Raw genomic sequence first — 25,524 nt, 5'->3', positions numbered from 1 at the left:
AGGAGCTTCCCAGTTGCCTGCCCTCTTTGCCTTCAGAGGGCAGCTTGGAGAAGACATTCATCTTTACAACTTGGATCTGGCTGTGTCATTCTCCACGTGGGGGCCGTGGCCTCGTCACTCTGTTTCCCATAGGAGATGGCTCAGCGCTGTCACCGTTGACCTCAGAGTGTCTCTCCACCTCATCTCCATCACCCACCCCTGCTTCTACCTGCTGCTGCCTGAACTACTCATGAAATTCCTCTGCTGGTCTTCCCTTGCCCTGGCTCCACGACTCCCTAATTGCTACGTTTATATTGCTCCTTTGAGACGTGTTCAAGCTGTTGCCAGTTGTTTTAGCTTTCTCTGGTATTTGCCCAAACACTCCACAAGCCTTTTTTTTTTTTTTTTTTTAATTTTTTAATTTATTATTTATTTATTATGTTTATTTTTGGCTGTGTTGAGTCTTCGTTTCTGTGCGAGGGCTTTCTCTAGTTGCGGCAAGCAGGGGCCACCCTTCATCGCGGTGCGCGGGCCTCTCACTATCGCGGCCTCTCTTGTTGCGGAGCAGAGGCTCCAGACGCTCAGGCTCAGTAGTTGTGGCTCACGGGCCCAGTTGCTCCGCGGCATGTGGGATCTTCCCAGACCAGGGCTCGAACCCGTGTCTCCTGCATTGGCAGGCAGATTCTCAACCACTGCGACACCAGGGAAGCCCCACAAGCCTTTTTATTTATATTCCTGAATCATATTTGTATTCTTAATATTGTTGTTGTCAATAGTTAACTTTGATGTCTCCCACCAGACCCTGTGAAATCCTTGAGGATAAAGGCTGTTTCCCATAATAAAATCACTGTGCTTGGCATATCATTAAGCATCGCTACACATTTTAAGTTAATTTGTTTAATTCCTAAATGTTTTCTCTATACCATTGTTATCATCCCTGTGAAATCTTTAAAATAAATATTGACAGATCTCATTTTTTTCAGAAGATATCTTCCTGGAAATTTATGGGTAAATCAAATTATATAGGATGAATGATGTTTTCAGTGCAGTAAGAAAGCTCACATTTTAAAGAATTTGAGTAATGAATTAATCTGTGGGTAAAGAATAGTTTGTGATGAGAAAATCACTCTCTTTTCCTATGCACTGTGATGGTTAGTTTTATGTGTCAACTTGACTGGGCCACAGGGTATCCAGATCTTTGCTCAAACGTTATTCTGGATGTTTCTGTGAGGGTGTTTTTTTTTTTTTTTTTTCTGGATGAGTTTAACATTTGAATCAGTCGACTGGGTAAAGCAGATTGCCCTCCTTAACGTGGGTGGGCCTCATCCAATCAGTTGAAGACATGAATAGAACAGAAAGGCTGAGTAACGGGGAGCTCCTACCCGACTGCTTTGAGCTGGGACATCAGTTTTTTTTCCTGCCTTCAGACTCAAACAGAAACATTAACTTTTCTTGGATCTTGAGTCTGTTGACTTTCGGACTAGAACTAATGCCCCTGGTTCTCCTGGATCTCCAGCTTACTGACTGTAGATTTTGGGACTTGAGAGCCTTCAGATTCATGTGAGCCAATCTCTTATAGTAAATTTATACTATATATAATATATATATACACACACCACATACACGTATATTCTGTTTCTCTGGAAAACCCTAATAAAGCTACCTTGACTTTCACTTTTATGAGTTGGGAATTTCACATGTTGCATTTCCTTACAGCGGAATTCACCTCCGCAAAGTTAAACTTTTAGTAGTAAGTCACAAGAAACGAACATTGACAAAATGACACGATGAATCTGTCCTTCTGTTGTAAATATCACCTGATGTCAAATGTGAAACTGAACATTGTGCTGAAAGTCTCAACTTAAATCAAAGCTGCTTTAATCAAAGCAGTTGCTAACGCCAACAGTACATAAATTAAGGATGGAGCAGAAGGATGGACAAAACAACGACGCCATTATAGCAGGTTTGGAGAGAGCCTGTCAGAGTTAAATAACGTCTACGGGCCCACACTGAGCAAAGGTAGATGGCGTGTGGGTGCTGCAAAGCATGGCAGATCCCACCTGCTCAAACCTCGCAGAAATACTACAGTGAAAACCATGAGATGAGCATGCCTTCTTGTAGATTAGAAAGAAAACTGGAAATTCAACTGCAAAAACTGGAGATGAGTCAACACTTGTTGATAAGTATAGGACCACGTTTGCATCCCATGTTCATAAATGCAGCACAGAAAAAAAAAACATTCTGAGGATGGGGGTGAGGGAGAGGGGTTCTGATGTCTGTGCTATCTTCAAATATTTCCTAATCTAATTTTCTTATAAAATTTAATATCCCCAAATAATATGGCAGTTGAGCCTCCGCCTTTTTTAAGCATTTCCCCCCTATACTCTTGGCTTCTTTCTTTCTCCTGGACTCCTCTTTATCTATCCTCATTCTTTGTCTCTCCAGCATTCCCTAAGTCAATGACTAAAAGCAGATGAGTTGCAAAGACTGAATAGTCACTATTTAACATTCAGAGTTGCTTTGCTGTTCTAGTCCCTCTTTATGCCTGCTTTAGCCCTATTTTTTCTACAGGCATTTCTTCCAGAGGCCAGGCAGGACTCAGAGAGCACAGGTGTGCCAGACAAATAGTTTTGGCTGACAGCTCTCAGGTGAGTGTTGGGAAAAACATTCAGACAACTATCAGAATTATTCATTTATTAACTGAAAGTTTAAACCATATTATTCTGCTTTGTATTTCTAGAGATAATTTAAAGGAAGCTATAAAAATGGCAGGTTAAAAAAATGTTGTCCTGTACCTTGGAATAAATGTAACCAAGGAGGTGAAAGATTTGTACACTGACACTGAAAACTATAAGACATTAATGAAAGAAATTGATGAAGAATAAATAAATGGAAAGATATTCCATGCGCATGGTTTAGAAGAATTAATATTGTTAAAATGTCCATACTACCCAAGGCAGTTTACAGAGTCAATGCAATCCCTATCAAGATTCCAATGGCATTTTTCACAGAAATAGAGCAATCCTAAAATTTGTATGGGACCAAAAAAGGCCCCAAATAGCCAAAGCAATCTTAGAAGAACAAAGCTGGAGGCATCATAACCCCTGATTTTATTACAAAGCTCTGGTCAACAATATTGGTACTGGCATAAAAACAGACATAGATCAGTGAAACAGAATAGAGAGCCCTGTCTCTTCAGTAAGTTTTGTTGGGGAAACTGGACGACCGCATGCAGAAGAATGAAACTGGACCACTATTTTACACCATACACAAAAATTAACTCACAGTGGATTAAGGACATGAATGTAAGACCTGAAACCATAAAACTCCTAGAAGAAAATATAAATGACATTTGTCTTGGCGGTAGTTTTTTTGGATTTGACACCAAAGGCAAAGGCAACAAAAGTAAAAGTAAACAAGTGGGACTACATCAAACTAAAAAGTTTCTTCACAGCAAAGAGAACAACCAACAAAATGAAAAGACAGGCTACCAAATGGGAGAAAATATTTGCAAATCATACATGTGATAAAGGACTAATATCCAAAATACATAAAGAACGCATACAGCTTAATATCAAATAAACAAATAATCTGATTAAAACATGGTGGAGGATCTGAATAGATATTTTTCCAAAGAATGCATTCAGATGGCCAACGGGTACATGAAAAGATGCTCAACATCACTAATCATCAGGGAATTACAGATCAAAACCACAATGAGGGGCTTCCCTGGTGGCACAGTGGTTGAGAATCTGCCTGCCAATGCAGGGGACACGGGTTCGAGCCCTGGTCTGGGAAGATCCCACATGCCGCGGAGCAACTGGGCCCGTGAGCGACAACTACTGAGCCTGCGCGTCTGGAGCCTGTGCTCCGCAACAAGAGAGGCTGCGATAGTGAGAGGCCCGCGCACCGCGATGAAGAGTGGCCCCTGCTTGCCACAACTAGAGAAAGCCCTCGCATAGAAACAAAGACCCAACACAGCCATATTAAAAAAAAAAAAAAAAAAAAACCACAATGAGATATCACCTCATACCTATTAGAATGGCTATTATCAAAAAGGCAAGAAATAACAAATGTTGATGAGGATGTGGAGAAAAGGGAACCCTTGTGCATTGTTCGTGGGAATGTAAATTGGAGCCACTATGGAAAACAGTTTAGAGGTTCCTCAAAAAAAATAACAGTGGAACTACTATATGATCCAGCAATGTCACTTCTGGGTATTTGTCCAAAGAAAATGAAAACACTAACTTCAAAAGACATATGCCCCTCATGTTCATTGCAGCATCATTTACAATAGCCAAGATATGGAAGCAACATAAGTGTCCATTGATGGGTAGATATACACACAATGGAATATTATTCAGCCATAAAAAAGAATGAAATCTTGCTATTTGTGACAATGTAGATGTACCTTGAGGGCATTATGCTAACTGAAATAAGTCAGACATAGAAAAACAAATACTGTATTCTCTCACTTATATGTGGAATCTAAAAAACAAAACAAAAACCAAGCTTATAAATACAGAAAATAGATTGATTGCAAGGGTAGGGGTGCAGGGAGAAATGGGTGAACGCCGTCAAAAAGTACAAACTTCCAGTTATGAAATAAATAAGTCATGGGAATGTAATGTATAGCAGTGTAACTATAGTTAATAATACTGTATTGCATATTTGAAAGTTACTAAGAGTAGATCTTAAAAGTTCTCATCACAAGAAAAAAATTTTACTTAAATTAGGTATGGTGACGGATACTAACAAGACCTCTTGTGATGAGCATTTCACAGTGTCTACAAATATCAGCTCATTATGTTGTACACCTGAAACTAACATAATTGATACGTCAATTATACCTCCGGTAAAATATATTTTTGCTGTGTTTTCTCAATTTTCCCTCCCTACTCTAATGTGTGATGGGATGGGAAAAGCCAGGTTGTGAGGGAGCAGTTTTGGTGAGAAAGAGAGGGAAGAAGACTCTAAAGGAATTAAAGCCACTTCAAACAAAGAAGAGAAAGAACCAGCATTTTAATGCTGCTTAAAAGCAGAATTAGATTGGCAATATTTTTTGTCCACATGAAGCTGGGTTTAGTGTAAAGGTCAACAGTACAAGGATGATCTGTGCCCATGTTCCTTTCTAGAGAAAGGCTGTCATTAAGAATCCTAACATAGGAAAGTGCTTCTTAAACCTAAAAAAATGAATAGTGTTGTGCCTGCCACTTTCCAGGCAAATCCTAATCCACGTTCCTTTAAAAGCTGCTTTTCCATTCAGCTTTGGTTCACCTGTTTCTTCCACTTACCTCTTAAGCCAAATCATTAGTTACAAGTATTTTTCACCTGCTGCTTGCGTGTGCTTATATATACCCACCATATATGTATATATATAATGCTTATATATAATGTTTAATATATGCAGGCATTTTGTGTAATTTACATATAATTACTGTTGCAATCGCTCAGAATTTTCTGCTTGAGTGGGTTGGAAACGGGCCTCTTATTCATTCTTACATGCGATTTTTTGTGAATGTAAAAAAAATGGAAAGGCTTCTCAAACCGCTCCCAGCCTCTCCTTCCCGCCACTGCCCCCCAGGCGAGGACGTACACACACACACACGACAGTGAGTTCAAGCCTGATGCGCTGATGTCGGTTGAAACAGCTCCAGTCCGGTTTTTGCGGTGGCCTGGTCCTCGGTGGAGGAAAGCCGCGGCGTGGGGGGCATCCTCTGTGTGTTCTCCCAGCGGCTTGGGTTGGTCAGCATTTTAATTTGACCACCTTCTGCGTGCGCGCTCTCGGGAGCGCGCATCCCTGTGTGGTCCAGGGAGCTAACCCGCGGGTGTGAGAGATTCTACCGCCCACGAGCGCCCCGGGGGTGGCGATCAGGGAACACTGGGCGCGATCACTGGGCAACCCGCCGCTTGCGGTGGAGGTTGGGTGGGGGATCAGGGCCGGGATTTGGGCTCCGGGGCCAGGCAGACCCCTTGGCGCGGGGCTGGGCTGTGGGAAGCGCGTGGGATCAGGTCCGAAGAAACAAAGACGCCCTGGGGGCCGCAGCTGGGGCAGAGGCCTGGGGGGGGGGGGGGGAAAGTGGAGCCTGGGAAGCCAGCTGTGCGGGCGCAGAGCGGCCGGGCCAGCCGGCGCCGGGAGTGCTGCTACCCAGCAGGGTACCCTGTGCCGTGGACCAGCCGCGGCGGCGGATTCGGATGCAGACCCAGAGTGCAACCATGGAGACGCAACGTGTGTCCCATGGTAACCCTAAACAACATTATTTATGAGCCCTCCGCTGCACGGGGCTTGGCTTCGCCACCCTTGCAGCCGACGTGCTAGGTGGCGCCCGACTCTGCCCGGCCTCTCCCTCCGCTCCCGGGGGCGCAGCCAGGAGATAGTCGCAGCCGATCCAGCGTTCACGCTGGGCGGGAGGCGGCGGCTCTACCCGCGGACATCGCGGCGGTGCCTGTTTGTAAAAAGCAAGCGTGCGTGCGCCGCGCACACCCGGCCCGCGGGGAGGGGGCGTGTACCCCGGGAGAGGGTGCTTGGAGGGGCTCCCGGCTCTACCCAGACCTTACGGCGCGCTTAACCTTGGGGCAGCCCGAGGCTTCCCGGTCCAGCCGGGTTCAGGCTGAGCAGCCGGTGTGTGTACGCGCGCGCGCGCGCACACACACACACACACACACACACACACACAGACACACACACAAGGGCCCGCGCGCCCTGTCGTCGCCGCCGCCTCGCCGGGGTCCCCGCCCTTAGGGACCAGTGCGGCGCCGGCGGCACCCAGCGCTGCCCGCCGAGCATCTCCCCCCAGCCGGCCGCGCCGCCCAGTGGCCCCGCGTGCGCCCCGCGCGTCTCCCAGCTGTGTCGCTGGCGGAGCGCGGCCGGCCGGCCCGCAGGACACGCAGGCTGTCGAGCCGGCCCCGCGGCTCTCGGCCTCTTCCCCGCGCCCCCGCTCCCGGCGCCCGGTGTTTGTTGAAACAGGATTACCCCCTCACCCTCCTCTCCGGCTTTGTATTTTTCTGTCTCCGCGGCGGCCGGAAAGAGTTGATTGCTATTGTGATCCGCCGGGGAGCGGAGAGGGGCAGGGTGGCGGAGGGGGAAGCCGAAGCGCTGGAAGAATTTTTTTTTTCCTGTAAAAGCCAACTCCACCCAATCCTCGGCCGGTCCAATCTCTACTTTAATCATCACCGAGACAATGGATTAAGTTACTCTTCTCTGGGCCAGAAGTCGGGTTCAGACTTGGGGCAAAATGAAGGAAAAGGCGATGATTAAGACGGCTAAAATGCAAGGGAACGTGATGGTGAGTGCTGGTGAGGCGCGCGGGGGCCGGGAGGACCTGCAGGGGGGATCGGGGATGGGGGAGCGAGTCCCGCACCCCCGGGAATGACCGCGACCCCCGTGCGGAGCGCGGCGGTGCCGCCCCCATTTCCCACCTGAATCCCCCCTACCCCCAGCGGCGGCCGCCCGGGTGCGCAGGATCCGGCGTTTGCTTGCAAATTGCAACTTTGCAGCTCTGGGTCCCTGTGCTTGGGGCAGGTGGCTCGGTGTCTCGGGCCACGGGCGGGGTGCGCGAGGTGGGCAAGGGGCGGCGGACCAGCCCCCGCCGGCTGCGCGTCCGTCCCAGTTCGCGGCAGACCCCCCGGGAGACACGCGGAGAGCGAGGTCGCCGAGGCCAGGGGAGGACCGCGGGGCCGGGATGCCCGCGCCGGCCTCGGGGCTGCGAGTCCCCGAGCCCGGGACCTGTTAGGGTCCGCAAAGCCTGTGGCTCACTCGGGGCGGGCGCCTGTCGCTCTGTTCCGGCTGCTGCCCCCGCGACCGCCGGCCGGCCGGGCGGGGCCCTGCTCCCGGGTGTGACAACCACGACTCCCCCGAAAGGCCGCCTCTGCCAGCGAGCGTAGTAATAGCACATCGTTCCCCGAGGAGGACCGTGCGCCGCCGGGGACCTCGGATCGGTGGGAGGCTCAGGGCGGCAGGCCAGGGGGCATTGCGCTTGACAACTTTGCTAACTCGAGGACCCCGGCGTCCCGCGTCCCCCGCCGACCCCCGCCCGCTCCCGGGGACCGCGCCGCTTCGGCGCTCCTGCCGTCCTCATCCCGAGCCCGGGCCGGGGGCCGAGGGGGTCAGGGCGCTGGACCCTCCTGGCGAGGACCAGGAGGTTGCCATCTTGTTCTCTGGAAACTGTGTGTGTGCCTGAGCGTGTTTATTTGGCTGATGCTTTAACCCTTCCGGGGTTGCTGCGGGATGTTTGGGAGGAGGGGCCCTGTTTTCACCCTCCTCGCCCGCCGGTACTTTGTTGTGAAGGAGGGGCGGGGAGGTAGGGGTTGGCGTGCGACTCTGAAGGTACAGCCGGAAATGCAGGGACTCCTTCAGCTACGGGGTCTCGAGCTGGTTACGAGGTGGGTCGGGTGCAGGCGATGGGGGGCGGGGACCAGAGGTGTGTTTGGGAGAACTTAGCCGGTGATCCGTTTCGAGGTCTTGCTTTCAACAAAAAGAGACAGGAAATGAAAAATGTATTCGAATTGAACCAGTACCCAGCCGGCTTAACCACACCCACGGCAAGACACCTGTTGCCTGGCGGAGGAAGGAGCGCCAGCCGCTTGGAGCTTGACTTCTGGCCTGAGGAGCGCGGTAACCGTATTAAAGGGACTATTTTGTAGAACCCCCCCGACCTCCCTCCCCACGCAGACGACAGGCGAGTCATTCCAGAGCCTTCATCAGTCTGGGTTCTCCGAGTGGCTTACCTAATTGTCTGTGAAAATACATCTGTGTCCCTAATTTTCCCACTCCCTTTTTAGCCGTCGGGTTGTTCCGCCTGATTTCATGTATAAACAGGGCAGAAACGTGTATGGAGTAATGTTTTCCAATCAAATTCCCACCCACACCCGTAATTCCTCTCATATATGTTGCCATAATGTGCTAGTAAAAGCTACACATTTAGGACTGAGGGGGGAGAGAGAGGATTCAGATTTGTTCTCCTGTTAATAATAATGATGCTTGATTGATTCTTCACCTAAATCTATTGTCCAGTAAGTGTTTCTTCTCCTAACTTAGATGGTACGTTTTGACATTGCAACATCTGTCTATGGCATCTTCATTAGAGACTTTTAAGATCTTCCCTCCCACTATCCCCCTCTCTGCGTTCACTTCAGAAAATAAAGAGTGAGAAGAATGCTGATCTCATTTTCACTCAAACAGTGAATAAGCCTGTTCCCTGGGCTGCCGGCTGTACACCCTCCTCTGTGTCTGCTCTTTATAAGTGTAATCAGAGCAGGTTGAACTGAGTCTAGGTAAGTCTACAGCCACCAGTTAGGTTTTTAGACTCATCTGTTTGTTGGCCTAAGAGAAAAATGAGACACAGACTCACTCAACTTTTCAATGTTCCATCAGTTCTTAAATTGATAATTATTACTCTGCAGTTGGGTTTGTACCTTTTCTGAAATGTCACATCCCAGCTAAGTACACGCAGCTTTACCTGAGTGATCATGCCGCACTTAAATCGTTGTTTTGAGACTTACTGAGCCCTGATTTTTCATCAGTTGTTTTGGAAGACTCTGGCTAATCACAGCCTCTGTTGGACTCGATGACTGGCAAATTCTTTGCACTCGCCGCTTGACTGGCATTCAGGTGATATTTTACATTCCCCATGAGGACGAGGATGACTTACTCCCATTACTGACGGTTGAGTGGCTGCATATCTGAATGCTGGGAAAAGGGGTGGAACGTGCCGTATTATGCAGTGTTGGTGCATCAACAGACACACAGAGACATCCACACAGACCCCATCTCCATGCAGGGCACTTGGAGCTCTCTGGACCCACATCTGAGGTTTGATGTGTAAAAGGGAGACACTTGGTCCTGCCAGAGTGATGGGAGAGGTGCCAGGTCCCCTTACAGCCAGGAATGGAAATTGCTTTTTATTCCAGTCTCCACTCACTCACGTTCCCGTGTGTGACCATGTGGTCTGGACCTGTGGTCTCTTGTTCCCAAGAACTGTGACAATAGCGCGTGGCTTGTCTTTGCCCTGCTGTAGTCCTTAATTGAAAAATCTATTTTCCTAAAATCTCAGTGAACGTTTTATTCCTCACACGTTGCTTTAGAAGTTTATTACTGCTGGCAGCTGATTCAGAGAAGGCAGGCTCCCTGGTATACTCTCTCATTTTGGCGTAATAAATGAGTAAAAGAAATAACACGGGTGGACTCATTCACAACTTCTATTTTCATTCTTAAGAAGAGTCTTTTTCATAAACTTTATTTCTGATACTGTGAGAACTAAGCCACGTTCCATCTGCAATTTAATACACCTAGAAAGGGATCAAGATTTTTCCAGTCTCTCAGAACAGAAATTGTTTTTTCAAATCACTGTATTTTCATAAAATCTACATTTGAAAATTCGTATGGGGGATGACTTGCATTTGTTTCCACCCAATCTTCCTTTATGACTGTGTTGATATCCTACTTATTTAACTGTTGTTTGAATTAAATGGGCTATTTGAGAGAGGCTTATCCTCTTGCAGTAGGTTCTAGGGTCAGTGGAAGATTTGATTATCCAGAGGATATTACTTCATGCTCAGTTCCCTTACTCTGTCCATCTGAGCTTTTCCCAGATATTGATTGGGTTGCTTCCTGGAGACTGAGTAAAGGTTATTTAAAAAATCAAAGTCCCAGGGGGACTGCCCTATGCCCTAGGTGACAGCGTCCCGCTTCCTTGGTGTGTTTTGGTGGCCCTGCAAGCAGATGGTGGGTGAATGAGGGTGGCCAGGCCCTTGGTGACCAGAGTTGTGTCAGGGGAGGTTCAGAATATAGAAGCTGAGGGTCAGAGGTCTGCAAGCCACAGGGATGCCTGAGAATCTCGTGGTTGATGGGTGTTGCTTTTAAATGAAAGTTGCAGCCTGGGAATGAATTTCTCATGTAGGGAAAGCTGATGTTTTTCCTGTGGCCACTGATGGTAGGGCTCTGATCACTGATTGGGTACATCTGTGATACCATGAGCCTTGGATCTTCTGCAATCTTGCTTCCCCTTCCTGTGTTGGATAGAAACCCCGGAGCAGAACGACGCACAGTGAGAGCTGGCTTTCAGGCCCTTTGGGTACTTTACTGATTCAGTTCTACTAAACAGGATGACCTTCCACTGTTGATGCCCTGCTTATAATAATGCCGGTGAGCAGAGGAAAGGCTTTGAGGTTTATAGATGAGTTATAGGAACTTGTGTGGGACACAGACCCCCGCTGTCGACCTTCCTTGGAAACAGGGACACACACTTGTGAGATGACTTTTAGGGGTACATCCTTTAGAAATGCAGTGTTTTTCCTCTATCTGAAGGTAATTGGAAACACGACCCCACTTCCTTATAGCGATTGGCACCCTGGTGACATAAAAGCCATGGTGTTAGTTCTAAAGGTGAGCTTTGGGGCATGTATACTGGGCAGAATTTGCCTTCTTGAAATGGGTTCCAAAATTACTTTGGAGGTCATGGTTTTCGAGAGTTATCCCTTTGCATCCCAAGGGGTGTGATATCTACTTAGAGACTCTTCTACTTCCTAGTTGTTCATGTCTGTTCATAAAATCATCAACCCCATCACCGGACTCCTCTGGAGATACTGATTAATCCCACCTGTGCAGAAAAAAGCATGAATCAGGTATCATTTCACACACCCCTTACGGGATTTAAGGTGCTGAGATTTCCAGGAAGAAGTCCTAACCCAGAAATGGATGGTTAGCTCAGGATCTTTTATAAAATGTCTTGAGTAGAACTGTAGAGCATAGATAGGGCAGTCCTGCTTTTCCAGAGTCCTGTGCAAGTCTTTACTTGATGGATCGCTGGGTCTTCCTGTTGGGACATGTAAATACCGTAAGTTGGCCTTTTCCTATGCCTCGATGATTTCCCTCCCTTCTCTGATCTGTCCTGGTCGCTAATGTGGATTTTGAACTCCCTGTATTATTCCTAAGAGGTGTGGTGTGTTTCCAAAGCATTAGCATCTTCGTTCACCCGTGGGCAGGTGCTGGGCATGGGGAGCCCCAGGTGGATGCAAGAATGGACAGGTGTTCATTTCTGAGCTCAGGAGGAACGGCTTTTATGAGAAAGTCCATGGTTCTAGTTGTGCTTTTCTTTCTTGTAAGAACTTCTTCAAGCTCTAATGCGTCCGATAAGAGGAGAGAGAATTCCACACACAGTGTATTTTCCACTTAAAACTACAATGAAATTGAAGCTCATGCTCAACTTTAGTGGTCATCATATGTGGCTTTTTTTTTAGCACCACTAGGCAGTTGTCTCGCACCAGCTGGGTGTCCTATATAATTCAGCTCAGTCCCAACCCCATCTATCTGGAGAGAGCATCCGATCCCACAGGTAAAGGGCTCAGGCACAAGACTGCTTCCACTTCAGACGCCAACTCAAGTCTAGCTGCTTCTGTGCTTCTGACAGATCGGCTAGAGATCAGAGGTTCCCAGGACCCCTCCTTGGGTTCCATTAATTTGCTAGAATGGCTCACAGAACTGAGGAAACCAGTTTACTTATTGGATAACCGGTTTATGACAGGATATTAAAATACAAATGCAGAGCCATATGAAGAGCTACACAGGGCCAGGTCTGGAAGGGTCACAGACACAGGAGCTTCTGTCCCTGGGGAGTTTGGGGACAGCCCTGTTGCGTCCTGGCTCACCAACCTGGAAGCCCTCCACACACCCCATCCTTTGGGGTTTTTATGGAAGCTCCATTACATAGGCAGTCTTGATTAAATCATCAGCCGCCAGCCACTGATTCAATCTCTAGCTTCTGTCTTCTCCCCAGAGATCAGAGGGTGGGAATGAGAGTTCCAACCCTCTAATCATGGTTAGTTCTCCTGGAAACCAGCCCCATCCTTAAGGGATTCCCTAAGGTCACCTCATTAACAGGAACTCAGATGTCATTTAAAGGGACGTGTTATGAATAACAAGATACTCATCTCACTTTAAGGGTCTGAAGTGATTTCAGGACAAAGACCAAATATGACAGAAGACGCCCTATGGCTCTTACCTCTCTGGACATCCCAAGGCTTTGGGAGCCGTGAACTGTGGCTGCAGACCAAGCTGTGTATTTGTTATAAATCACAGCATCACAGTTCAATAACTACCACCTCAGTACCCTTTTTATTTCCGGAGGTACATAAATTAATCCCAGGTCATTGTTGTCTTTTCCTTTCATTACTTTAAAATAAGGTCAATGAGGAGGAGACTTTTGTGACCTCCTTTGGTTTCTTGGAGCCAGTTCTGTTGGATTAACAGGGACCCACAGCTTAGAACTCAAGAAAGAGCATGTCCCAGACCTCATAGGACACGTGCACACACTGAGCTGAGAGGTCGGAGCTGGACAGAGCCGGTCAGAATTCCCCTTTATCCCTGTCGCTCCTGGGAGGATGGGGAAAGTGTTCCCACACACGTGTGATGCAGCCGCTTCCCAGAGGTCAGTGCTTGCATCAGTGTTGAGCAGAGTGCCGACTGGTTGGGTGGGAGCTCTGTGGGCACAGTTCCCTTGGTAGCTTGACTTTCTTAGCTATGAAGGGAAGGTAACCACGCTGTGATAACCATGGTGCCAAGGGTGTTCTGGCTTCCAGGCTGGTGTTACTCATCGGTGACAATAAAAAGGAATTGCTGGCCAGAGGCCAGCCACAAGACCTGGTTGTCAATGTACCGGCTGTGATTGGGTCTCAAGCATGGGGAGAAACTAGGGCCAGTTGCTTTGCTTCATGATAATGGTGTTTGAAAAATAAGATTTTCCTCTCTTTTTTTCTCAGCCCCTATTAGGCAACATATAGTTTTACTTCAAATAATTCTCTTTCTGTGATTTTGGGTTGTTTGGTTTTTTTGTTGTTGTTGTTGTTGAGTTGCATGAACTGTTTGTATATTTTGGAAATGAAGCCCTGGTCAGTCACATCGTTTGCAAATATTGTCTCCCATTCTGTGGGTTGTCTTTTCTCTTTTTGTGATTTTTTGGTGGCTTATAAACAACATGGAGTAAAACCTCTACTAATGGGAACCCAACTGTGAACTTGAGCCAACAAGACTAACAGTCTCCCATGATTCTAGCATTTGAGGCTGAAATGGAACTTCTAGGGTCTGTTCTTGACTCTATATACATTAGGTCATTTTTCTATACCTTCTAATTCTACATTTTTGGAAAATGAGAGTTAATGCTCTTCAAGCCAAAATTCTCTCTTTCTTACAAAAGGAATCAATTGTGGACTAGAATCTCTATGCTCAGGGAAAAAAAGAAGTAACACATTTTTATAAAAACTATAATTATTTATAACAGAAGACAAGGATTTTCTGGTTGAATACGAGTTTCCCAGAAATTTCTGTGTATCCAACCAAATCAAATCCTGATACACTTTCCATAATAGGATTTTTTTTTTGCTCCTCTTCCTATGACTTGGTAAATTGTGCGTATATTTTTTAAGATCCCCACTCTTTTTTTTTTTTCCACATCTTTATCGGAATATAATTGCTTTACAATGTTGTGTTAGTTTCTGCTGTATAACAAAGTGAATCAGCTATACGTATACATATATCCCCATATCCCCTCCCTCTTGTGTCTCCCTCCCACCCTCCCTATCCCACCCCTCTAGGTGGTCACAAAGCACCGAGCTGATCTCCCTGTGCTATGCGGCTGCTTCCCACTAGCTATCTATTTTACATTTGGTAATGTATATATGTCCATGCCACTCTCTCACTTCGTCCCAGCTTACCCTTCCCCTTCCCCGTGTCCTCAAGCCCATTCTCTACGTCTGCGTCTTTATTCCTGTCCTGCCCATAGGTTCTTCAGAACCATATATATTTTTTTAGATTCCGTATATATGTGTTAGCATATGGTATTTGTTTTTCTCTTTCTGACTTACTTCACTCTGTATGATAACTTACAGTTTGCATAGCACCTTTAGAGATTATAAAGCAACTTTGCACACACTCTTTTATGATATTAGAGCAACCCATTGTGTGGACAGGTCAAATATCATTTCTTTTTTATGGTTGAAATTGCTGAGATTGGGAGAGATTATTCAGCTGCTCCCCACTCCCGGGCCAGGGTCTTTGTTGCCCATCACATATTCTTTCAAAAATTCTCTTCTTTCCCACCACAACTGGAAGGAAACATAGAGCCTGAATGTTGGAAGGGAATCTAGAAACCATCTAGAACAAGATCTCTTCTAATGCTCTGTCCCTGTACGATTTCTAGCCTTTTCTGGAACTCACGCAGGGACTCAGAGCTCCGGCCATTGTTGACAAGTTCTACTTGCTAGAACAGTGTTTCTTCTGCTCACATGAAACCTACCTTCAGGGAATTTCCCATAGTCCCAGCTCGAAGCCTTTCAACTTAGTCTAATCCCTGCTTTAAGCTACAATCTGACCTTCATCTGATGGCTGCCACGTGTCTCCTTTGTGGTCTCTTTTCCAGGAAAAACATGTCCTTCCATTTATTTACATTTGATCGGAGTGACTATGAATTTAACCATTAGAGATTCCTTATTTCCATCCATCCATTGCTATCTTTTTCCATTTCTTAGCTTCCCCAGGTCTCTCCCTATTTTATTGTTGTTGTTGATTTTTCACCTGTTTAAAACTAGGTTACAAAGCTATGATTAAATTCAGGTGTGCACAACAAAGGTGATCTTTTCAAAATGAAACATCATCTTTTGTGAAAATCTCCAGAGAGGAGAAAGCTAAGACTTCTGGACAGAAAGTTGTGACATTCACAACTGGTTTGGGTTTGCTTACAGAAAAGAGAGAAGCAATCCCTACAAAGCTTTACGACAATGATGAGCCTTTTGCAAAGCAAGAATTATTTCAGTCTAGCTGATAGAAGGTGATACCTCCTCAGATCTCTTGCTTGCTGTTTGTTGTATAAGAAGCAGTTCAGTATCACCTGGAAGCAAGAAACTCCAACAACTTAGAATTCACCTTTCTGTTCCCTTGAGAAACATATTAGACCCTGACCAGGGGTCATCTGCCCTAGGACCTTCTAGTAAGGGAGGGAAAAGCATAACCAGGGGAAGACAAATTCAAATCGCAGTGACAGAACACCCAATGAAAAGTCAAATATTTATTAAAGATTTATAACACTTAATTTTGGCAAAGATGTGGAACACTGCGGGGGGGCGGGCGCATCTGAAACTTTGCGAACGATTTCACATTAGCTGCACGTGGATGATCTACATGCCCCGTGACTCCCTGTCTCACTCCCAGGCATGCACCTGCAAGAAATCCTTGCAGGTGTGCACCCAGGGACAGGTACAAGAATGCTGATGGCAGGAGTGTTTATACTAGCCTCAAACTGGAAGCCGGTCAAATCCCCATCACCAGTAGGATGCAAGACTCCATCAGTGTATTGATACAGCAGGGTACCAGACAGAGGCAAAAACAGGGACACAAGCTCAAAAGCACAGGGACTTTCCCAAACACGCCCCTGAGCAAAAGAAGCCGGGCCTGAAAGAATACATACTGTATGGCTTTGTTTATTTAAAAAAAGGTCATGAAGAACCTAGTGGCAAGACAGGAATAAAGACACAGACCTACTAGAGAATGGACTTGAGGATATGGGGAGGGGGAAGGGTAAGATGTGACAAAGTGAGAGAGTGTCATGGACATATATACACTACCAAATGTAAAATAGATAGCTAGTGGGAAGCAGCCGCATAGCACAGGGAGATCAGCGGAGATCAGCTCGGTGCTTTGTGACCACCTAGAGGGGTGGGATAGGGAAGATGGGAGGGAGGGACACGCAAGAGGGAAGAGATATGAGAACATGTGTATATGTATAACTTTGTTATAAAGCAGAAACTAACACACCATTATACTCCAATAAAGATGTTAAAAAAAAAAAAAAGTTCAAAAACAGGTAAAGCTAAGATGTCCTGTTAGGGGATACTGACATGGAATCCCTGATGGATGGGATGTTTTTAGAAAAATTAAGGGAATTCTGACTGTACAAATCAAAGAACCGTTACCTGTGGTTGGTGGGAGAGGAGGTTATGGCAGGGAGGCATATTCGGGGGACTTTAAAAGTGTGGGGAGGATTCTCATGCTTGACCAAGGTTTACACAGGCTGCTTCGTAATAATTCCTTCTAGGTCTGTACATTGATATTGGACGCGTTTTTCTGTACCTGTGTTGCATTTCACAAGGTGTAGAGACAGATGGTAAAACGTATTTTGCATCTACTGGGTGAATGGATGGTCCACGTATGGCGGACATAGACTCCCTTTTTCCTGTGGAAGAAAACCAACCGTAGCCCTTAGAAGTCAAGGGGCTGTTGATGTCCAGTATCCCTTCATCTGTGAGGCATGGTAAGTGCCATGTGCGAAGGTAAATATCAGGGCTGCCCTGTGGGAGCCGCCAGGGAATGACAGAAGCCAGCAGTGTGGCCAGAGACAGGGATGGTCTCCAGACACAGGGCGGGTCAGGAACCATGAGAGAAAGGAAACGCCAAGGCAACAGCTGCAGGATAAGAAGCCAGGGGCACTAGAAAATAGAACAGATCTGTCAGGAGAGTTGAGACGGGCTGGAAAATACTAACAGAGCCCTTGGGGACCACTGACCCTGGGGAGGAACTGTCCTCAGTTGTGGACATCAGAGGCCTTCTAAAAAGAGCAGTGTCGACGGGCAAACAGTGGCCGAGAGAAAATGAAGCCAAATCCGGCCTCTGTACCCTGACACTGAATTAAATCTCGGAGACAAGAGTTTTGGGTGAAGTAGAAAAGAATAGCTTTATTGCTTTGCCAGGCAAAGGGGGGCCACGGCGGACTAATGCCCTCCAAACTGTGTGTCCCGCCCTGGAGGGGGTTGTGAGGAGTTTTATAGGAATGGTTCAAAGAGGGCGTGGTCAGCTTGCGGACATTCTTCTGATTGGTTGGTGGTGAGGTAATCGGGAGTCAGCATCATCAACCTTCTGGTTCCAACCGGTCTAGGGTCTGTTTACTTGTGGGCAGCGGACAATTAACTTCTCCCTCCTGGTGGGAGCTTCAGAATCTGCAAAACTGCTCAAAGATATTGTTCTGTGTATCCCTTGAGGGGAACCAGGACCCTGCCCCAAGGCTGCACTATTGTTTCTTGACTGCTCTTCCCTTATCTCTGCATCCCCTCCCTTCCCTGATTAGCAACTGTTTGAACCTTCCCTTTGGAACTCCTGGAAGGTCACGGAGGCTGAAAGAAGCCTATTTCCTGTAATCAAGAAAGGGGTGGGGGGGGACGACGACACAGAAAGGCTTTTGTGCCCAGGAGCCCCACAGGGTCCTGCTCATTTCAAAAACACAAGTGATGAAAACCACCCTTATTTCTACTAGAATCCAAGGTCTTGCCTGACTTATATGCCATCTAAGTGCAACTCGCCCCTGAAGGTCTGACCAGATCATGGGCTTTGCTGACTTGTATGTACATTTTACTCAGATAGCCTCACTCTAGTGAAGTGGGTTTTGCATCCTGAATAGTGGGCTTTATGGAATCTTGCTGCTGATTCATTACTAGAGAAGAAGGGAGGTAGAAACAAGGCACTGGGCTTCCATTAATGTTCAGAATTAACAGCCGCACAGAAGTTCAGAGGTGAATGGGAAGAAATGTCCTCTTCTGCTGCCGCTGCTGCTGCTTTGTCTGATTCCTCTGAACCGAATTCATATCCTCCCTCGAGACTGTGACAAGCCGTCTCTGTTTTTCCCATGGCAATTGCATGCCCAGCTTGAGGACGTTGAGCCCCACTCCTAGGACGGGACTGTCCCCCCAACCTTAGCAGCCCACCGTGATCTCAGCCTAAAAGAAGGAATCCCTTGACACTAAAGACAGTCGGATGTTGGCTGACCAGGAATGAGATGGGGCTTCCCTCTTATCCCCCTTTTGTTTGTTGATTTGCTTGTTTTGTTTTCTCCTGAATTATGTTTTTCTCTGAAAGTATAAGCTTGGGTTAATAAGCCTACTGAAGAGGGAATGTCCAAACAGTTACTGGTTTCTGGAAAGAAGAGGAGACTGAATTGGTCTAGGTGGCAAGTGCCGTTGTTTTTGTAGACTCCCTTGAAAAACTGATCTGCTGTGAATAAAAAATGTTGCTGCCATATCAGCAAACAATGGATGCTGCGGCCATCAGGCCATCAAGCCACCAGCCGTTCCCAGTGGTGAGCCCTGAGGGAACTCAAGGTGGAGACAAACTGGCTGCCCACTGCCCAGCCCTTAGCCACTGCGGGCCCCACCCCTACCCATGTGCACCCTGGGGGGACTCAGGATGGGAAAGCACAGGATACTGGCCCCAGAGAGCTGAGGTGCTTCTCAAAGGCATGATTTCCCTGAACTCAGACTCATGCATCTTCCCATACTTAGAAAAGCGCTAAATTCATTAACTTGAGATGTCTGGTTTTCTCTAATTAATGGTTTTGATGTTCCAACTCCCTGGTCTTTGTTGCAGAAACCTGTAAGTACCCTTGCTCCTCGCCTACCTCTTTGGAGCAATCTCTCAGAGCTAACTGACAGGCTGCCTCCTGGACTTGAAGTCCTCAGAAAGTCTGCCAAATAAAACATAATTCTCAACGTTTAGACTGTGCTTTTTTTTTTTCAGGCCACACCGCTTTGGATTTTGACTCTCACTTAGGTTCTCCAGGAACCTTGCAAGTAGCTGCTTTGCAAAACACAACAGTTTAACCTAATTTGATCTCTCAACTGCTGCTCTGCTCCTGTGTTATTCTCAAAGTGCTGGAGCAGTCATTAAAACGGAGGCTGTTGAAATCAACAGGGCACACTGATTTTGCTTGAGGTGTGCGAGTGTGAGTGTGTGTGCACAGGCAGGCACATGCGTGCTCACTGGCATACAAATACTTAGGAAGCTGAACTTTGCATGCTTCTCATTGTGATACTTTCAGACCATCCATTATAATCTGAAACGCATGCGGGAATTAACCTGGTGTCGACTCCCAGTTTGGTTTCCCAAGATGAATCAGTCATCACTACTGTCGACCTGAGGAAAAACAAAAAACATAAGAGCCGGGAGGTTAAGTTTTATTCAGAGACTTGCTGAGGACTGTGGCCGGGAGACAGGCTCTCAGTAGCTCTGAGGAAACTGCTCTGAAGAGGAGGGGAAGAAGGCAGTTTCTATATGATTTTTTGGTAGGAAATACATGCCATCAAGCATCCATCTTGGTAAGAGATTGCTCCTAGTCACAAAGAACAGAGATCCTCAAGTTAATGATTTTGTTGCTTTTGTACGTACGGGAGGATGCAGGAATCCGCGGTCATTGGAATTCTTCCTGAGGTGTGCCTTTCGCTGTTGAAGGCCCTGCTCATCCACAGCACATGGTGCCTCGTTGGGTTTTCATCCTGAATTCCTCTCCGTGTGCACTGCCAGTCAGCTCTGCTGGGGGTTAGGACTTAACCCTGTGGAACTGGGGGCTGAACCGAGTGCCCTTTGTTCTTTGCTCGCACTGCTTTGAAGGTCGTTCTGGAGAGTGGTTCTCAAAGTGTGGTGAGTGGACCAGCTTCACATGGGAACTTTTGAAATGCAAATTCTTGTGCTCACCCAGACCTGCCCATAATGGAAACTGGGAGGGTGGGTCCAGCATCTGTACTTTATTTTTTCTGTATCCTGCTTTTATTGTTTTGCAGCAGAAATCCCAACGTAGAACATAACTGCAAATATTCGGCTATGCCAAAGAGGATATTGCTTAAGTACAAATGGGAGACAGGAATTTTCTTAAATAAATACTTAAACATAAGTCAGCCTTACAAGCACCTGGAGTCTAGGTCTGGTGATTCTGGTGCATGCTAAAATTTAGTTCTGAATTTACCAGTTCTCCAGCTTTCTGGGGTGAAGGACCATTTATTTTGCTTTTGTTTTTTAAATTTCCATGCCATCATAGATCAGTACTTTTATAAAATGCAATCACAATGAAATAATTTTTTAAAAATGATATATAAAGTACATACCCTGAGTTTGTATTATTAGATCCAAAGATCTAAAATTACCCCGTCAAACTGCTGTAAACCTTTCTAAATGGCAGGCTCTCAATTTCTGTATTTATCTCTTAGAGAACCAGTGATAAGAGGTTGCCCACGGGCTCTTGGTCGCAGACCATGCTCAGAATAGCCTTCGGCTGGCGGGCCTTGGAAAGCCTTCCTCTACCCTCTACTGCTGGGTAGCACGGCCTGTTATCTGTCCAAACCCCTGGTGGGAAATATAATTAAAAACAAAATCTCCTCCCAACCCAGCATCTCTCGCCACATAGTCAGAAGAGAAAGAAGCCAGTTTTATTATTGAATAAACGTTAAACAGTACTGCAAAGACAGACAGAAACCTCCCTCTTGAGAGGCTTATTTAACTATTAAAAAGATTTACAAACAAGATTGGAAAAGAACTGAGGAAGAAGTTCTGAAAAAAATGGGGGGTAGGGCAGTGTCTCTTCCCTTATTTGCAACAGGGAGAATTAAGCCCCTTATTTTTAATTTGTATTTGCCCTTATACCCCTAAATTCTGAAGGTGTCATGTCTTATTTTTATTTTTCTTTTCAACCTTATCAGTGGCATGCTTTATGGTAGCAAGCAGGTCTGTGAGTTATGAACCCAGAATAACATTATTTTCTTAGAGTAACCATTTCATTTTAAAATCGATTCATTAGGGGGTGCTGACAGGGGTAGAATTAGGATCAAAAGATGACTTTCATTTTTTGAGTTTTGCCGTTAAGGAAGAATTGGGTGTTTTCCCACTTTTCACTAAATTTTATTTTTGGCTATGATTATTGTAAATGATTCATTTTTTCAGACATCTAGGAAATGTTAATTACTGCAGATAAGACTTTATTCTAAAGCCTACCACAAAGGCTTTTTTTCCTTCGTCAATACATATAAAGGAGATAATGTTGAAATGATCTTATGCAAATCTGAAAATTCCCTGTTACATTAACAATGCTAATGACAGCTAATGCATTCCCAAAGCTTCTGTGTGATCCAAAACATTCAAAGCGCTTAGAAATGTTTCAAGACCACCCAGCAAATACAGGAGCAGTGGAATTTTTCATGGAGATTAGTTCCTTGAAAAATGGATTCAGTGTGAATTTAAGGGAGTACGTAGAGCTGAAAAGTCCGTGTAGCGCAATGCAGAGGTAGGTCTCTGTGGTCCCTTTTCTCCCAGATCGTGGAGTGGCTAAGGAATCTGGGAGGAATGGTCACTGCAGTAGTTAGAAAGGGGAACTGTCTTCGTATAACAAAGCAGAGGAAGGTGAGGAAGGGCTAATACAAAAGCAGGTCAAGTGATGATAATGAAGAACCTTCCTCTTGAGAATAATGTCAAGTTTCTGCCAGGACCAACCGAGTGACTACAGCAATGACACTGTTCATTTGGGTTATGCCTTCAGACCCCTGTTTTTCCTCTACTGACCCAGGGACTTCTTCCTGCAACGTGTTTGGAGAAGAGAGAGTCACACTCTTTGCAGTAGCTTTCCTTAGGTTGACTCAGGTTGCCATGGGGTCTTGGCACACATGCATCTTACTCTAGAAGCTTTTCTCACTGCTTCAAGCCCTGTGTCCTCCCTCCTTTCTTCCTTGAACTCCATAATATTAAACACAAATGAGGAGAGGTGTGTGGAGCTTGCACTACAGTGTAGTTGTAGCGAGAACGCCATTCGGGTACCTTCTGGAAGTTCCCACGTGGCATCTTTAGAGTAGAGCCTTGTGGGGAAATGTAATTACAAACAAAGTCTCCCTACCCAGGAATCCTCTCCACGTAGGTAGGAGGGAAAGAAAACACTTTTATTCTTTGAGTTGGCATTAAATCAGAATGCCCATCACAGGTGATCCACCAAGAAAATGCCAAGAAGGAAGGAAATCTCACCCCTTATATATGGCCAAGCAGGTGTGGCTCCTTCCATACATGTTTTCACGATAAACGGTAACTAGTCCTCAAGCAGGGAGGCCTTGACAGCACCATTTGTGGGCATAGTTCATTCCAGTGGTCACTTGGTCGTCTGGTGACCATCCGTGTCAGCTTATTGGCTTCATCCAGAGGGAAGGCAAACGTTTGCATGTTGGAGCAAGGGGTCCACCAATTAATGTTAGGCTCCTGTCCCCGCAGGACCTGGGACATGGGGGTCTCTCTCCCTGGATGTTGGCAGTTTATAAGGATGGCGGCTCCCAGGGTCCTGGGAAAGACATTCGTGGGTCAGAAAGCTGACAAAAGGCATCTCTAGTCTAGAAAAAGATACATTTGAAAGAGATGAAACAGCGCTTTCAATGACAAGCTTTCTAAGGTAAATGCTGTAAGGAAAAGGAGAGGAGGGAATTTTTTCCCTTATTTTCAACCAGGAGAATAAGCTTTTTAGTTTTTTCCCTTTTTTACAATTGAAGTAGAGTTGATTTACAGTGTTTCAGGTGTGCAGCAAAGTGATTCGTTTCTACATATGTCTATTCTTTTTCAGATTCTTCTCCATTATAGGTTATTACAAGACACTGAATACAGTTCCCTGTGCTGTACAGTAGGTCCTTGTTGTTTATTTTATGTGTAGTAGTGGGTATCTGTTAATGCCCAATTCCCAGTTCATCCCCAACGGAAGCCTCTTATTTTTAATCTGTATTTGTCTTTAAAGCCAAAACGTTCAAATGAGTAACCTGTACAACAGCCAGCAAAACCACAGACACTCACCAGCAGTGACTGGACAGAGGCTAAGGGCTTGAGATGTCAACAGGATTTTAGGCACAATTGAGGCTCAGGTGACTCAGGCCAGAGACCCCAGTGCTTGATGGGGCCATTCCTTCTTCCCAGAATTTACGAGCAAGAAACGCACTCAGCCAAACAACTGCAGCAGGGCTTGCCTCCCGTGGGCTGGAAGGAAGCATTAGGGTCCTGCCCCGGGTGGGAGGGCAAAGCTGTGGGCAGAGGAGCTGATGGGCCGCAGACCTTGCTCTTAGGAGCTAGTGCTTCCCTCAGTCCTACTTCCAAGAGCGATTATTTGTTCAGTGCTTGGCACGTTGTAGGCAATGAAATAGGCACTTTGCATGCTGCATCTCACCAAACTCCCATAACGGCCCTGCATGGAGGTAACATTATCTCCATTTATCAAATGAGGCTCAAAGAAGCTCAATTGGAAAATTGCCCCTGGTCACTTAGATGGAAGGGAGAAGTCCAGGATCATCTAACTCAGGCACGTGGGGCTCACTCTGGTCTTAGGAGAAGGGATCAAGCTTTAGATTGCCCAGGCAAAGAGGAAACTTTTCAATATATAAAAAAAGGTAATCACTCAGTAAAATATTAATGCCCTGTTTACTGAGGCCACGTGAAGGGCATTTGGAAGCTGGTCCAATAATTCCGTTTGTCGGCTATAATAATACTTTTAACTTTTCATTTTATCTTCTTACCCTTCCATCACATCATCTTTTGATTATTCATTTGTTCAATTTGGGCTCCACAATTAAGGGTTTGTGTTGCTATTAATTATGCCCAGTACTTTCTATTCTCTGTGTATCACAGGAGTTCACCAGAGGTGCCCTGTCTGCTACTTAAGTGGGGGAGAACTTTGGTTAGCAGGGCTTTTTGCTGTTTTCTGAAGTTGTCAGTCTCTGGCTCCATGACAGGCATAGGGTTCTCTGTGTAAAGAAGCAGGTGGGCAAATTTTTCGCTAAGCAGAGAAGTAAAACGTGGGGTTCTTGGGCCCCGGATCTCCTCCAGCTTTCAATTCCTTAGCCTTGGGTTAATTTGCCTGTTCCTGGCATACTCATCTGTTAGAGAAGGGCAAGTGGAGGGGAAAAAACTGAACTCCTCCAATGCTAATGATCTCATTAAAAGGCTGGTGGGTGTAGCAGTGGGACCGTGAGGTGACAGTGCGCATTCTGGCTCTCACTTTTCCCTTATTATTTCTTAAATGGTTGGTGAGTCCGGGGCGTTTGCTCACCATCTGTGAAGCGTCTCCTATGCAGACATCACGCAGGCTCTCAAGAGGACCCCTCAGTGAACAAAATATAATCCTGCCTTCCGCTTTGGGGGCTTCCATTCTAGTGGCAAAAGTAATATGTAACTGGTTACAAAACTAATTATGTAAGTACAAGTCTGATGCATTCTGCAAAAAAAGTAGACTGAGATTCTTAGTATTTCAACATAGGGAGTGCAGTCCAGTTTTGGCTGATTTTACAAATAAGAAAGGAGGTTTGAAACTAGTATCTATGTGAAAGGTATGATACACTGATGAGAAAGATGATTCTCCCAAATTGTCGATCCAAGGCAAAATAAAAATGTCGTTAATTATGAATATTTCTTCAAAGGGATTAAATCAGTATATAGTGGCAATTTGCTATTACAGCAAGGAGCTTAAAACGAAAAATTTCAATGAAATTTAAAGTGAAGCCTGGGTATTTATAATTTTTGAGAGTTGTGAGAGAAATCTAAGATACTTAATTGAGGAAAGGCATACGGACTCACTTTAGGTGTAAAGATGTGCTTATAAGATGTCAGGAAACAAGGAAGTATGCGAGGTACCTGAGAGGAGCGACAGGTGAGCAGAACCATTTTTGAAAAGTGGAGATTGAATTGCGATTTGATGCTGGAAGCAAATACCAAAGAACTTAGAGCCACTAATA

The 25,524-nt window shown here is 45.9% G+C and overlaps 1 protein-coding gene across 1 annotated transcript in view; it reads left to right on the top strand.

Annotated features, from left to right (window-relative positions):
- Positions 1-6,853: 6,853 nt before the first annotated feature.
- DPP6 (dipeptidyl peptidase like 6) overlaps positions 6,854-25,524 on the top strand; it is a 977,175-nt gene continuing 958,504 nt past the window's right edge. Inside the window, exon 1 of the mRNA XM_007165456.2 lies at positions 6,854-7,265. Within this exon, the coding sequence (XP_007165518.1) occupies positions 7,215-7,265 (51 nt within the window). The 5' untranslated portion in view covers positions 6,854-7,214. The remainder of the gene's footprint in view (positions 7,266-25,524) is intronic.

The sequence above is a fragment of the Balaenoptera acutorostrata genome, chromosome 7 (assembly GCF_949987535.1).
Source record: "Balaenoptera acutorostrata chromosome 7, mBalAcu1.1, whole genome shotgun sequence".
NCBI classification, from domain to species: domain Eukaryota; kingdom Metazoa; phylum Chordata; class Mammalia; order Artiodactyla; family Balaenopteridae; genus Balaenoptera; species Balaenoptera acutorostrata.
This window is presented reverse-complemented; position numbering and strand designations above follow the sequence as displayed.